The sequence below is a fragment of the Erithacus rubecula genome (assembly GCF_903797595.1).
Source record: "Erithacus rubecula genome assembly, chromosome: 6".
NCBI classification, from domain to species: domain Eukaryota; kingdom Metazoa; phylum Chordata; class Aves; order Passeriformes; family Muscicapidae; genus Erithacus; species Erithacus rubecula.
In genome coordinates this window covers 26,363,379-26,379,478 of record NC_136688.1, presented here as the reverse complement: position 1 = coordinate 26,379,478, position 16,100 = coordinate 26,363,379, and the positions used below count along the sequence as shown (strand labels likewise).

The 16,100-nt window shown below is 41.0% G+C and overlaps 1 protein-coding gene across 10 annotated transcripts in view; it reads right to left on the bottom strand.

The window, feature by feature from the left end:
* Positions 1–16,100, bottom strand: part of DPF3 (double PHD fingers 3) — a 189,928-nt gene that overhangs the window by 166,143 nt on the left and 7,685 nt on the right. For 6 of the 10 annotated variants that reach the window (XR_013774667.1, XR_013774668.1, XM_079309466.1 and 3 more), the window contains 3 exons: positions 3,834–3,898; positions 3,310–3,328; positions 151–1,310 (listed from right to left, as the gene is read on the bottom strand). The exons of 1 other annotated variant lie outside the window; for it this stretch is intronic. Coding sequence is in view for 7 of the 9 variants with exons in the window: in XM_079309466.1 (XP_079165592.1) it covers positions 151–266 (116 nt within the window). In the remaining 2 variants the exon portion in view is untranslated. The remainder of the gene's footprint in view (positions 1–150; positions 1,311–3,309; positions 3,329–3,833; positions 3,899–16,100) is intronic. 3 more of the 10 variants (XM_079309469.1, XM_079309471.1, XM_079309470.1) reach the window with 2 other exon arrangements.

Genomic DNA, 16,100 nt, shown 5'->3' with positions numbered 1-16,100 from the left:
GAGCGAGTCGTTGGGGCAGAAAGGAGGGCGGGAGGAGGGACCCGCCGGGAGGCTGCCGGCACCCGGCTCCGGCTGGCAGCCGGCGCCGGAAAGGCGCCTTTTTTCATATTTAAACCACGCGGAATATGTACATTTTTGATTCCTACTTACGCTTTCAGGGGGTTGTGAATGACAGTCGCCATTTTGCTACAATGTAACAGAATATTGTGTCTCGGAGTTCTAAAGGTTCGCTCAGGGGAAGCGGCCAGCCAATGGCAGCGCGGCATACCGGCCCGGCGGCCAATGGCGCGGCGGGGGCGGGGCCGGGGCGCTGCTAGTTATTAGGGGAGCTGTCAAAGCCCAGAGGTCACTCCCTCTCCCTGGAACTGGCGGCGAGCAGGTCTTAAAGGGGCAGCGCCGCCGCCGGGGCCGCGCCGTGCCGGTGGACACCCCGGGTCCGGGGCGGCACTTCCCCGCCGCGCTCCGGCCCCGGCTCGAAATCGCCGCGCCGGGAGAGGGGAAGCCGGGCTCGCTCCTCGTCCCCTCGCACCGCCGCCGCTGCCCCCCTGTTTCCCAGGCGGCGTGCCCCGCCGGGGGAACGAGCCCGCGCCGCCCGCTCGCTCCGCACGCTGCCCGGCAGCGTTCCTGCCGCGCTGTTTCCCATTCTGCTCAGCCGCGCTCGCCGCGAGCTGCCGGTTCTGGCAGCGGCTTCAGGGCAGCGCCGCTCCCGCTCCCCCTCCCCCAAGAATTTCCCTCTCCCTGTCAGTCATCCCGGCCCGCAGCCCCTGCGCCCTTACATAACGCGCGGCGGCCGGACCGCCCGGCCGGCCCTGCGCTGCCCCGCTCCTCTCTCCCGCACTGCAACTTCTGGCGCGCCGGGAGCCGGGCCCCCGTCTCCGCCCGGCTCAGGGAGCCTCTGGGGGAAGAGCCCTGACCCGCGTTTCACCGGACATGCAGCCCTGCGAGGAGACAAGAGCCGCAAGCTGGAGCCCGGAGCGCGTCAGGGAGCAGGCAGAGCCCATTCCTGGGGAGGCAGCGAACTCCAGGAAGCCTGGGTTTACCTACAACTAATTAAAGGAGCTTGCGAATGAATTATGGATCATGACCCAAGTGATTTAAGAGGTGTCAGTCCTGATCTCACTCTCAGATCCTGATCTCACTCTCAGAAGTAAACTCACTGAAGTTCACGAAATTGCTCCAGTGTAAATTAGGTGCCAACAGGAGCAGAATCAGAAGTTTTCTCCTTGTCTGATAGTAACGCTAGCTTTGTCATCTCATACTTTTCTCCCACTCTCAAAGGTCTCGTTTCCTTTCAGGCATCCTCTACCCCTCTGAGAAACACAAACAAGCACGACCAAAATCCTGCATCCCCCTTCTTTGCATCTACACATCCAGAAGAAACTCAACTAAAGTATTAAAACAAGCAGTAAAATTGGGAAAACTAGAAAAACAATTTCATTCACAACTTAATGAATTAAAGAATGGGAGTAGTGATGTTTGTGAGATATTAATAGAAGTAGAAATAGCAATCTTCCCGGGCTGAACTTGAAAAAGTAAAGACAACCAAAATCTCTCTTGCTCAACTATTTTGCAAAATAAAACTTTCCAATACTGGGGCAAAAGAGAAAAGGAAGAGAAATGGAGAGCAGAGAGACTATCACTGTCACCCACAGTGAGGACAGGTACACAAGTGTAATGCAGTGGTTTCCCATTCATTAAGTATTCATCAGAAGTTTGCAAAAAGTTAAAGATCTGTCTAGGGTCTACTCTTTCTGAAATATTGCCTATTCCAGCTACTAGGTCAATTTAGGTACTGTGCCAGGCATATATCCCTGGAGGGAATCATCTCTTCCATCAAAGCAATCTAAGCCATTTGGTTACAGGCACTGCTTAGGAGAAATAAGCTTTCTGTCAGCTGGAGAGTTGCCAAGATGCTGAGATCTATCCCAAAACAGTTCTGGGAAGTAATCTTTAAGAATGTTTCCATTATCATATTACATTATATTATTTAATATTGTGGTGGTCCAGGTGACATTGAATGCGACTTCAGATCCTTCTGCTCAGTACTCTCACTGCTCACAGGAAAAGCTAACCACAAACTGCCGACTTGTCATAAGCACACAGTTGATGTGTGTGCTGCAAAGAAACAAACAGCACAGCATGCACCTGAACTGGCAGACACAGACTAGCAACCTACATCCCATCCCACTACTATGAGGATTTCTGGTTCGACTTTTCTTTTTGTCTATTCTTTTCTTTTTGTCTATTTGCTTAATGGCAAACACTTGAGTAGTTACTGTAGGATGGGCAATATTTACTTGTGGGATAATAATGATTTTGTTCCACATATAAGAAAAAAATAGCCTAGGACTGTATCACACTACAGAACAGGAGACAGATTTGTGTTACTAAGAGAAGGTACCAAAATCCAGCCAAGCTCTAGAAAACTCTGAGATTTCCTAATGCAAACTGGTGACATTTTCAGATAATTAAGAAACCCTGCTTGAGGTCATTTTTAGGAGTTTAATGAGTCCCTCTGGTCCTCTTTTGTTGGATATATAGGCCCATTCCTGCTCTGCAGGCAAAGAGCTCTTGGTGCAGCTTGGCAGGGAGCGTATTGAAAAAAATGGGATGAAGCCACACATGCTTCCCTGGCTGCTCCTGCTATTCAGACGTTGGGCCTTTATCAGCTACCAACAAAAGCAACAAACAGTGAGAACAGGCACAGATGACCTTGGATTGTTGATAGCCCTTTTCCCAGGCAGACCCCACGTTCCTGGCTAGGAGAACCAGTCAACAGCACTGCCTTGCTCAGAGGAATCTCCAGGACACCCAAGGACAGAGCAGCCCTATCAGAGCAGTGGGAAGTCTCACCCACAGTAACAAAGATATCAGGCTTTGCTCACATGTCTGTATAATTTGCCCACAGTATTTTACATGTTGAATCCCACAACAGTTAGAGTACCACTTTAGCAGAAAGAAAAGACACAGCACTGACTGGAATTTTGCTTATAATGAACTACACAACTTTCATTACACCTGTTCACTACTTGCAAGCAGGGGGAACACCACCTATATCAATAAAAATTTCACTATAATTAGCTCCAATTTCACATATACACTAGTCCATCATTGGTAGATCATTTATGACCTAAATTTTAGATTAATTTTTCTTTTGATTCTAGTGTACTATAATTCACTAATCAGTAATGTTATTGTTTTACATCCTGAAGGACCAACAAAGTTGAAACACAGTTACATATATACCAAATCACAACTTCAGGATTTTTACATTTGTACATAGTTACTGTTAGTTTTATTCACACTCACCTGAAACATAGCAAGGAGGCTGCAAGAAAATATAAATCATTTAAAAATATATGGCATAAAAAACCACTAGCTGGACATATACTTATCAAGAGCCTGCCAAATGTTCAGACAGTCAACACAAAATTTTGAAAAAGGAAGGTAAGTTTTGATGTGTTTTGATGTAAATCTAATGAGGTAACATCTACAGCATTAACACAAGGCTTAAGCATGCTGCATCTATAGGGCCAGAGTGAGCAGGGCTTTAGAAGAGAGTCCAGCACCCCCCTCCAGCCCCTCATACAGAACTGCAGCTTGTCTCTACCCAAGCAGAGAAACACAGTGTCATATCTTCTCAGTGTATTGGGAAGTGTCATGTCTCATGGATCATAACTCTACTCTCCTGGTCCACCTCTGTTTCAGACATTTTTACTATTTATATAACACAAGCACATAGATACTGCTTGTGAGGTCTCAGCAATATTCCTACATACCCTTAAAAGCCTTATTTTAGCTGACTATATTTCAAACTGTGAAATAATTTGTACCTTGTATTTATTATCTTCTGCTTTCCTTTTCAGCTTGTTAAGTTTCAACATAGAATTGCTGTTTCCTGAAGGGAGGGAAAGTTAGGTTATTATACATTCCTCAACTCTTGTGAATTGGAAAGTGAAACAAACTAGACACCGACATTAAAAGCCACAAATCTAATTTTGCTGCGGAGGGAAACATAAAAAACAGCTGAAAAATAAGTGGCTTATGGTAGATTAATAACTGTTTAATATTCTCCAGTTATTTCCAGTGATTTACAATTCTCTTTTATTCATATATATTAATATTCAAAGTATCAGATTCATATAGGTCTAAATAAGACAGTGTACTGTAATGTAGCTTGTTACAGCAAAACAGGGCCCCACATGCACAGATATCCTGCAAGAGATTTGAAGCCTTAACCCCTTTTTATTTATTAAAGCTGTGCAGGCATCTCTCATACACTGTTTCTTGTCAGCCCTCCTCCTCCCTTTCTTTGATCTTTACCAATAGTTGCTTAGCTGAAAGAGGAGAAAAAGATATCAGAGTGTCAGTGTTACAGACTCAACACCAGCCTTCTACAGACACATCACCAAAAAAATTCACGTAGTCAGCATAACAAAGATAACTGTGGAGCTACACAGTGTAAAAATTGGCACCAACAATTCATTCTTCACAACTTTGGGAGTTGTATACATGAAAGGGACCTCAAATTTCTGGATTTTTTTTTTAAGCAAAATTTCCCATCTATAACTATAGCCATAATTCGTGGATGTCTTTATTCTATCTTGATTTTAGGCCTGATTCCATTATCCAGTTCTTTATTGTTTGCACTATTCCATTTTCTATCAAGTACACCTGAATCCTTGTATGCTGATGTCTGGACTAAAGCCCTTAATTTTTTAATGGGATGTTCCAATAAAATAAATACATTTTAACACTAAAGAGGAGTCTCTACCAGTAAGGAGTACATGGAGGTCTAAATCTGAAACTTTCAAAAACTTGGGGAAACAAAAGTTGTGTAAAGTTCCCAGAATCTGGCTCAAGTCTCTCCCCAGTCTAACAAACTGCTGAAATTTATTTAGTGTGACTGACAGAAGATTTTTTGTCATGCATTGCTTTTAAATTTCCCCAACAATAGAAAATAATATTACGAACAAGTTGCTTCAAAAGGAGAGTACAAGTCTTTCTGCTAGCCAGTGCAAAACCACAGTAATAGTAGAAAAGGAAGCTAACAGAACAGACACATCCTCTGAAGGACACACGTTCAGTAACTATGGTTGCCCTCTCATGGAGGGGAGTCATTGGTAAAATTTAGATGGGAAAAAACAGTATGATAGAAAGCACCTTAGAACAACTTGTCAAAGTTTATTATGAAATTCCAACAGAGACACAGATCTCTGGCCTTATTTCTTGAGTAACTAGCTGGGGAAAAAAGGAAAAATGAAAGAACAAAATCATAAAGGTAAATAAAAGAATAAAGGAAAAAATAAGTTAAAAATTAAAGAATAAAGAAAAGGTGAACCCTTTGAGACTCCTTTTCACTCTTTGCTGCATTAAAGGTAGGAAAAAATATTTTGACATTACATCTATCAATGGGATACAGAGATGGTACCTTGATTCATCTGAAATAATGCTGTCTCCATCCTCTTATTCCTACAGCAAAGATCAAAGTGAGTTTTGAGGGTGACTTAAACCTTGGAGAGAGCAGGTGGCATAGTTTAGGGAACAATCAGTAGATTATCTGATCCTCCTAGAAAAGTTCTCATTGCTAATCTGAACAGAGTCCAGGGATACTGTCTACCAACAGCTTTTAACCACCTTTAAACTAAAACTTCAAATGTTGTCTCAAAGGTGATACAACATGATTTCCTCTTGCCAATGATGAGAAAACAGAATGTTATACCTTGCTAATCAATCGTAGCTCTTACAAGCCCAGAGCACACCATATAATTATGATTCTAAGACAGGGTTAACATTTGTATTAAGCATAATGAATAGCAGCCTAAGAAAATCAACAGCTGAGAAAAACAAACTGCCACACTGATCCAAAGAAAGTGCTAACTTTGAATCTGCAGTTAATTTGAGCTGCTCCACCTTTCCTACCTTACTGATGACACTACCACAAATGGAATATTTTGCTGTGCCTACCTGCTTACTCCACTATGGCAATTTTTTAATAGAGTAGGCAGAGATGAGCTGTCCAGACACAGCTTAAATGTAATGACTGCAATTGTTTTCTTTCAGTATTCAAGCTTTCTTGTTTACAGAGTGAATTTTGGTCTTTGGAACAAACATTATCATAAGTAGGCTGCTTTTGTGCATGTGCAGGAATTATACACCTAACAACAAAACCAGTCTTTTTAACTATGTGGAAGATTAGATTGAGGACAAAAATATCTCACCTGCTAATTTTATTTTTCTTTTTTGTTGTTGTTCAATATTATTTGTGAAATGCTTTTAATTTCAAGGGGTTTAAAAATAATTTTAATAACACCTTCAATGGTTTCACCCTCTCTTTTATATATATATAAAAAGAATTATTGTATTGCATTCTTTTTTTTTCCCTTTCCTTGTGCTTTGTGCCATTATTTTCAAAACAATATGTAACTTAAAATATTTTCCACTTTGTAAAAGTTTAAAGTAGGAAAAATAAAATCTGATGGGGTGGTTGCACTAGGAAGAAAAACATCCACATAAACAGCAGTTTAGAATTGGTGAGGGGATAAGAAGGCATACTTCATTTTATTGCATCGATTGGCCAAAAAACAGAGGAAAATGGTAGTAAGGGGGCAATAAGACTATTTTATCTGTGTCTTAAATCCTGCTAAACAGAAACAGCTTCAGAAGTGTCACAAAATTGTTCTTCAATTTCCCATCCAACTTTATCTTGGTAGAGGGAGAAACAACAGAAAGTTGTGGATTGACCTGCCTAAAATACCAGTTTAGGTCAACTTTAAAAGTTGATGACTGCAAATTTCAGCGAACAAATGCAGTACTGGTATAACATAAAATGATCCTGGGAACCCATCAGAGTCAGTTACTGCAGTCAATGTCACAGTGAAGCCAGCCCTGGTTTATTTGCTCCTATCTACCCAACTGGAGCCTGCAGAAATAATCTGATATAAAGTTCCCCAAACCAAACAGGGCCTCAGGTCAGAATCCAGAATAATTTTGCTGATACCTTTTAACAGAGAAAACCACATTGGTAATGCCCTTTACATTAAGCCAGCATTGCCACAGGGAAGTGTGTTATTTGTTGGGCTTTTTTGTTCACCTCTTGTTTTTTTAAGAAAAGGTGGATCAGGGCAGTCAGGGCACCTCCTCCAAATGCAGTAGCCACATCTCCAACAGGAAGCTCTGCCAGCAACTCTTGTCCCAGCCACTCTCCTCACACATCTAAGCCCTTGTGTCAAGTCTTCTACTTGCTCAGGCCTTTGCTAGAGTTGACAGGCCTTTGCTGACACTGGGACCCTGTGCTGCCTCAGCAGAAAGCACCTAAGAACTTGTCAAAGTTTATTATGAAATCCCAAGTGATGTAAAAGGCTGATGGGATAATGCTTGATGCAAGACCCAGACTTTTGCTCCCACTGATGATGCTTATTAGGCTATTTCTAAGACTATCCTGTGGAATCCTTGTGCCATTCCAAGAAAGACTCCTGGTGCAGGATTTACCAGGCATAAATATATATATAGACATAACGACAGACTCTCATCTTTCACATGTGTTATTGATATGGGCCAGTTTCCAGTGAGCCTAAACAGGCTATAGGGGCTCCAACTTCCTAACCAGTATGCCCACCAACCACACACCCTTTCCCTCACAGTGCTACAAGTACATAAACACGTGCATATTTAACCCATCTTAGATCCCAGGCTGACAGGACAAAAAGGATTCCCACCCAAGAGCTGAGAGTGGAATACAAGTCTAAACACAACATCATTATATAAAACTCCATCAGGCTAACTGTGCCACACATGCAGAAAATCCAAGTTCCTTGCTTTGCTTATTCCTTCCAGTGCCTGCTTGTGATGGGGCTTTCCTCATCTGTTTTAAAGGTCAGCAGCTAGCTAGGAGCATACCAGCCTGTACATTTGAGAAAAGACAGCGCAAGCATCTTCAGCACCAGGAAAAAAAAAAAAAAAACCAACAAAAACCCAACAAAAACCAAAGAAACCTGTGAAAGGAAACCTTACAGCACTTAGAATATTTTGGCACCTGTCATGCCCAGGGATGATCAAGCACTACAGTTTTTAAACTAGGCAAAACTTTGTAGAGCTGTGTGTAAGATCAGTCACCTACTAAGATATGTTGAATTCTGCTCCCACTTGCAAAACCCAAAGAGTTTGCTGATCTCACATGTAGCAGAATGTTTCCTCTCATCTGGTGTCTATGGCTAAAGTCCTTATGAAATACTACTTAAAAGCACTGGAACAAATCTGATAGACTAAAGACATCTATGAAGAATACTGCATTTGCTGCTGCAACACTTCAGCTTGAAGGAAGAAGAATAGGTTACCAAATTGCTATCTTAGGGAAAATTCTCCCTGCTTGGCTCCTGCCAGCATCAGCATCTCGCTACAAAATGCAAGCAGTGAGAATTCAGCCTTCAGGAACCCTGTGCAACCAATGGCCACAAAATAAAGCCTTTTGATCAATTACCCAGGTTCTGACACTTTAGAAATGGTATAGTAGCATAACTGACCTGCAATCTTTTCCACACCCCTTTGGTCCTACAACAGCTTCTTTTTCTTTCCAAGCCATTGGCTAGATCTTCTCCAAGTTCTTTTTATTAAAACCTTTTATCTCCCCACACAGTAACAATTTCTCCTAGCAATCATAACCATCCACTCCCATCATTCTTTTAGACAGAGGCATTGGCCAAATCCACTTTGGGAGAAGGGAAAGGATAGCACAAACAGTCTGATTTGTACTTTCATGTGTTATGAGAGAAAGGTGCTTATTGGTTAAGATCACTGTCATAATCAGACAAGTAATGGTTTCCTAACTCTACTTATATAATTGGAATAATTCACTAGCTAACACTTTTCCCAGCTAAATGCAAGCCAACCTCCTGAAACGAATTCAAACTTCTAGAGCATGGAGGTTACACAACAAGGGTCAGTATGCAAAGCCTAGTGCCAGAGATATGCAGCTGTTTCCCTCACTCACACTCCCTCCTTCTGATTATTGAACATGAGAATCCCAGTTTTATTCCAGATACAAATGCAAGCATGTTATATTCCAAAGCTGGGAGCTATTCCAAACTGGAGTGCTGGGGACATCCTAGTTTAGCCTACTTGTTAGCATAGCACCCAGAATTCTAGAACTATAGGCATTCATTTCAAAGTTGCTGCAAATTTAATTTTCCTGCCCCCCACCCCAATATATACTCTAATCCACCAGCAAAGTTCTGCTTCTAATTAAATTCTTACAAAAATATCCTAAAACATCTGCTCAAAGGCTTGTGGATGCCTTATACCATTTTTAAAAATCATATCCAGAAAAGTAGACCCTAGTTCAGCAAAACACCAAGACATTTGCATACACATAATCATTGATACCAGTCATTTGCTGGAGGTGTGCAATAGTACCTAATACCTTGTGGAAACAAGCCTGGGAAGAAAAGTCACACAGGACTGGAAAATAATTTAGGAAGCAATAGCTGCTGAGACTTTGATATTACAAAGAAATTATCTAGATTCAGAGGACTGTATAACTAATGCCAAGTCACTTAGTCTAACAGCCCATAACAATAGGACACTTTGGAAAAGCAGACTGGAGTACTTTAGAGTGCTGCAATATGGCTGTCTAAGCCTCAACTCACGTAGCTTAAATTCCATATGGGTCCCTGTGTCTACTGCTTCCTATTAGGTAACTCTGGGAGCTATTGGAATCAGGGGCCTAGCCTTAGTCTCCTTAAGGCTGAATGCTTGGGCTAAAGATGTTAAAAACAAACAGAAAAATCGCTGCAAGTCAGGTTCTGTTCCCATTTTTAACATGCAATTCTAACCTAAAGGCTTGGTTCTGCCAAAGTTGCCTGCAACAGGAAGAAGGGCTGTCCAACATTGTCACTATCAAATCCAGTTTATTCGGTCAGTAAGATTTATTCTGCATTTACAGTGGTGTAAACTCAAGGAAAACATCATCTGTGCTTATATACAGTATTTAAAACACTGTTCAGATCTTCTGTTCAAATTTTCATTTGCTGTTCTCAAAGTCAACCCAGAGGACAAAGTGGTATTATCTAACATCAGTGTCAAAAGTCACGACCTGAAAAGAATCAGCATTTCTTTAAACCCATAAGTGCACAATTTGGCCTAGATACAGTATTTCGTTATCAAAAAATGGGCTTAATAAAAACCAAAAAGATAGTTTAAAGGAAACCTGCTGACAGCAATATGCATGCAATTCTGTCCTGCTACACGGCCATTGCTTAATTTATCTGTTAACTCCCCAAACGCACAATACGATACTGCGGGTGTGTCTGAATTAAGTCTCGATGTATATATTACGTGCGGTGAGTACCTCTGGGCGGGAGGCGTTTGAGGTCACGGAAAACCCTGCACGGCATATTCCTGCCTCTTCGCCCTTCCTCCTCCTCCCGCCCCGCGCACCTGAGCCCGGCGGGCCCGGCCCCGGGGCGCCCCCGCGTGGCGCTGCCCCGCACTTTCAGAGAAGTTTCAGCATTTGAACAATTTCAGCTTTTCCAGCAGGGACAGAGAAAAAAGGAACGAGGTGCCTAAAATTTAGCTATGACTTTATGCCTCCATGGCCTCGAAGGTCTGACACCTCGGTGAATTGGGTGTGAGGTACTTGGTTTTACAAGTTTTCTGTAGAAAACACCCGTAAACTGCCTGAGTAATGAAAACCTAGCACTGGAAAGTTGCTGGGATGCAGCAACCAAACACTGCCACAGATGGCACCTGGATTTCTGCAGTATCTGTTCCTCATCCGGAAGTCACACTTGCAGCAGGTAGCAAAAGGGAAGACCAGCGCACTTCTGCCCTGTGTATTTTCCCTGCTAAAGTACAAGGGCAGCAGGGCAGTGGGAGAAAGGATACAGCTTCCAGTTACTGGGATGAATTACAATGTAATCCATACAAAGGAGAGGAATTAAGGCTGTTAAGAAAACCTTTGTTATGACATCTTCTGGTTTGTTTTTTTTTTCCTGGGAGGGGGAAAAGGGGGTCTAGACTTTGACACCATAATATTACTTCTATTTTGTCATGTTGTATATATAGTATCATATCTACATATAGCTGAGATGGAATGTACCATTCTGCTTTTCCCCAGAACCCTAAATACTTGTCCTAGTACTAGTACACAGAGGTTACACCTCAAGACTTGTATTTGGATCGTTGTTTTTACACACACAGACACAGACACACACACATACACACAATCCCTCTCCAGCACTTGGGCATGCACACACAAGCATGGACAATCATTTAACCTTTGAAATCATGCTGGCAGCCTTGGGACAATCTCAAAAATACATCTGAGAACAATTTTTTTTAAAACCAGTGCTATATACACAGAATTATTAGCTATTTTCACTTTGCTTTCAAGGAGCATCTCTGTTCAAGTAAAGCAATTTTTTAAAGTGTTTTATCTGCTTTTTCTCTGTTCACTTGAAATCATAGTTCTGTTTGTAACACTTAAATTATTCATAGAGCAGCCAACCCTGATTTTATAGAGATGATGATGATGCTTCAGGTGAAAAACAAAACAAAAGGATCAGAGGAACACCTACACATAAGGTAGCATTCTCATGCCAAAGTTTTTAGTCAGGAGCAATCAGGTAAGAGAAGGATGAAAAATATACAAGACATCACTATCAAGTTGAGTGTTTTTTCACCATACAATGATCTTTAAAGAAATATTAACAACCTGCATTTGGGGTCACCCAGAATTTGTAGTGCATGTCCCAAATAACATGTCACTTTAGTTAGAGCCTATAGAGCCAAAGAAGCCTACAAGACATTTATTTGAGCCTTGAATCACAAGGAAGCCAATTACAGTATTTAAACTGAGTTTACACAAAAGTGAGTGTGTCATTCACTTTATAATACTCTTAAAAAGCCAAGAAAAAATAGTATAATGCAGTGGAAACCCTTTACAAAACCAAACTTATGATTTCAAGATCAGATATTTCTTATTTAAAGAAATTTTAAGTTCATATATTATAGCACTGTTTTCAGTTTCAAGCTTATTGTGGAAGGATTAATTCCTTAAATCAGAAAAAAATAGTATATCAACAGTTAATGCGTTTTTTCTTTTTTTCCACCAGACTACAAAAAACCCACCCAAACTTTCTCCAAGAATAAAGATAAACAAAGCATTTACCCAAACCAACTCTCTGCAGGGGAAAAAAAAAAACTCCAGCCACCTGTCTCAAGCTCTCCCATTTAGCCCAACTTCAGCTGGATACAGCTTGAATGCCAGCCCTATGGAAAGGATATTGTGGTGAAACAATTTGTCTCTGGCCTTGGCATTAACTCACCTGGTTCTGGTGAATTAAATAAATATTCTCTAGCAATTGGTAAGCTGGGCAGGATACTTCTGCTGTCACACTAATACAGAACAAATCATTCTTTTCCACTCAACCCTCCCACCCTTCCCACCTCAGCCAGCCAGTGGTTAGTGACAGGCTAGGACATCTACCTGCCATGCAGTGACAGTAACCAACACAGGCTACTATCCTTGTATCTGGGAAAAGGGATGTGCATGCAAAAATTCTCCTACAGGAAAGCAGGCAGTATAACAGGTTGAAACAAAATGCAGTAAAAAAGTCAAATAAAGGAAGACTTGTAATTTGTCCATTAACATCAGGAGTATTAAAGGACATTGTCAAGTTACTACCAAAAAGAAGACAGTGCCTGATTCACCTGACCAAGTTTAGCAACCCATAACACACCCCTCAGATAAGTTTAGGTAGTCACATCACAGGTCCGGCCCAGAATACTTATAAATTACCAAAAATTGTAACATGCATATTATTTTGGTACTTTAAGTCAGTAGGTTTGCTTTGGCTCAGCAAAATGAACTGAAGTGGTATGTTCCGTGCCTCTCACGAGATTTGGTGCTCTTAGATAAGAAATCTTTAAATTCTATTCCAGGATTTAGCACCTAATCCACATTCCATAAAAATAATTCTAGAGAATTAAATAGGCTTTTCATCAGATCTGTCAGGGTGTGTCTTCCTCCTCTGTGGCCAGTCTTGCCTACTTGCTACTTACACCATGACGCACAGCAGAACTGGGGCTGTCTGCAGCTTGTTTGGCTGGCCAGAGGAGCGAGTTGGGCCAGCAACAGACTCCATGAGCTAAGTGCCCCATTTCCTGTAACCTTCAGAGATGGACAAAGCTGCACAAAACTCAGCACAAGAGAGGAGCAGCTGGGCATCAAACAGGTTTTACTGTTCCATGCAGGTGTAAAAGTGCACTTGTACAGCAAGAGGTTTATGCTGAGATACCCTCCCACTGGTGCTGTGATTCTAAAGTTGTCATGAAAACATAACATAAGCACCAGGCACTTCTCTGAACTCAGAAAATACAAGTAAAACCAGGTGGTTTCAGAAGCCAGCATAGCTTGTTAATAATGTTTTAAGAAATACTTCAGAGGTGACTTTAAATTGGAACATTTATGAGCTCATTCTTCCTAATGGGTAGGATGAATACAACATGTTAAGACTAGTACCACTTAGATAAAAGAGTATCTGTATCCAATTGCTTATATCCTTAGATCATATCTACTGTAGCACCATTAATACAATGTATTCATGGCACACATTCAGGGAGCAATCAGAAAGCTGAGCGTTTCTTCTACACCGCACCTTGCATACTGCAGCTTACTACAGGCCAGCAGCACAGGAGACCACCAGATTCTGCAGCATTAGCTAAGCCTGAATAAATTATTTTTAACTGCAACTACCAAGCTCTTATCCTCTTTAGGGACAGCCCATTCTTTGTGTATGTGCTGAATACAAAAATTTTAATAACATCTTTTCCAGTCCCTGCAGTATTGCTTGCCACTACCAGCAACAGGCAGAAAAACCAGGGCCACTTAGTAACCCCTTTCCAGTGAGTTTTTTTCTTTCCATCAAACTATTTTGCAGTAATTCAGAAGGTGTGTAACCATTTCCTTTCAGTCACATTACATTTCTAGTGTATTCCAAGTTATTTCATCAGCACTAGAATTGGGAACCTGGAAGTAATGGATTTTTCTCTAAGCTCCCCCCTAAAGCAAACTCCCCTCAATCCATCTACTGAAAGGGCATTGTAAGGTGGCAGAGGGTTTCAGTGACTACTTTCAATTAACCTGCAGAGAAGCTTTGGAACAGAACTCTATTCTTCCCATATAACTGAACTCAGAAGGAGTAATCTTCCCCATATTTTTTGTTTTGGAGATTTTCAGAAGATGAAGGGAAGAGGCAGAGGGAAATGAAAGACTGACTCATAAGACATTAAATGGCAGATAAAATGGTGACAAAGTGACATACTTTAAAAAGTCTATGTTATGGTCTATTCCCATATAAAGTATATACAATCCCAGAACAAGTATATCCAACCATAATTACAAGAACCATTGCTTTAGTGAGTCTGCCCCATAGAATTCAATCCAACTAAATTATGCTGTGTAGGTCAAAAAGAATTCCAAAACAAAATCCAGGTGACCATCCAACTATTTTCACTTGCTTCTTTCATTTCCACTTAAAAAAAAAAAAAAACAACCCATGTCAAAATAGTCCTTAAAATTTCTTCTGAAATGATCCTCCCTCATTTCACAGGACTGATGACTGCATGAATGTTTGCAACTGTCTGTAAGAAAGGTTACTAAATACCTGCATTACTTCCAAAAACAATTTTTAGTTGATACTCTCCTCAAGGTAGAAGTACTTCTCTATTGGAAACAGCATACATGCAGAACTAGCAACACTGTATAAAAGCATTAATCTGCTCTTTTAATTTTATCCAGAACACATGGGAGCAATTTAATTTCACTGATTTATCACTGCACAACATCCACCCTTTATGTTACTTCTCAGAACTTCCTAGAAATTCTAAGATTTTGAGCTTACACACAACTCAGTGATAATCTGTATTTTCCTTTTCTTCCACACTTCTGACACAATTTGTTTCAGAAGTGCTGTTTTTAGCTGTTCTGAAACAGCAGTCTGAACAAAGACAAAATATGTTTGAGTGCTCAAAATGAGGATGCTCTACCAGCTGATGTAATCACACTTAGCCTTAGGAAAGCAGACATTTTCTATGAAGAAAATAAGTAAACACTATTAGTCAACTTACACTCAGTTTTTACCCAGGTAGAGAAAAAGAAAAAAAAAACCACAACAAACCAAAAACCACATGCCACACACAATTAAATATTTCTGGGTAATTAACACTGATCAAACCCTGTGGCCTGTTAGACTCTTAAAGGCCCTGGAAGCTCTTAACCATTTCATACGAGTTCTGGCATCCTTTCTGATTTCCCACAAAGTTATAGTGCAGAATTTATATGATCCTACAGCCAGTTATTTCCCTATTTTTTCTTGGGACCTTCAGAGCTTTCCTGCTCCCTGTTAGAAAGTGCTTTGCTCAGGGAAACAATAGCTCAAACAAGCCCATAAACCATCTTCTATATCCTACCTCCTCTTTCAATTTCCCTCCAATTAAGCTGAGAGCTAAAGTTTTGTTAGTTGGTCTTGATTTTGTAGTTTTGGAACTACAAATCGATATATTACATCTTGTACATGAAACAATTACTGCTTCAGTTCTACAAAGCACATAAGTAGTTTCAGTTGTCTTCAGATTTTTGAAGATCATTTTACAAAACAGTGCTAAGACTACCCTATCTGCAATGTTGCTTTAATTTAGTCATTTATCTAACAATTATTTCTTCCCAGAAATAGCCTATTGTTTTCATTTAAGTGCTGTGTGTCTTGTCAAAAATGTTTTTATTTCATTATTTTCCACAGGTACACAGAAATGACAGACTGTGCTGAAAGTTAATTTTATTAGTCTGCACTAATGGGAGTTCCTGCAGTGCCATTCCCATGGGCAGACTTCTGCACTAGGCACATGCTTTGAAATGTACAGGCTGGTATACATACTGGCTATCACATGCAACCACAGCTCACTACTCCTGCCTTCTATTCAGTGCCCAGAAGAGCAGCTGTTTCAAAACTAGGTCCTAGAAGGGCTCTATGAAGCAGAGCATCTATGGAGCCAATATGAAACAGGCATTCTATTGCACTGGAAGGCAGTGTCACTGTCCATCA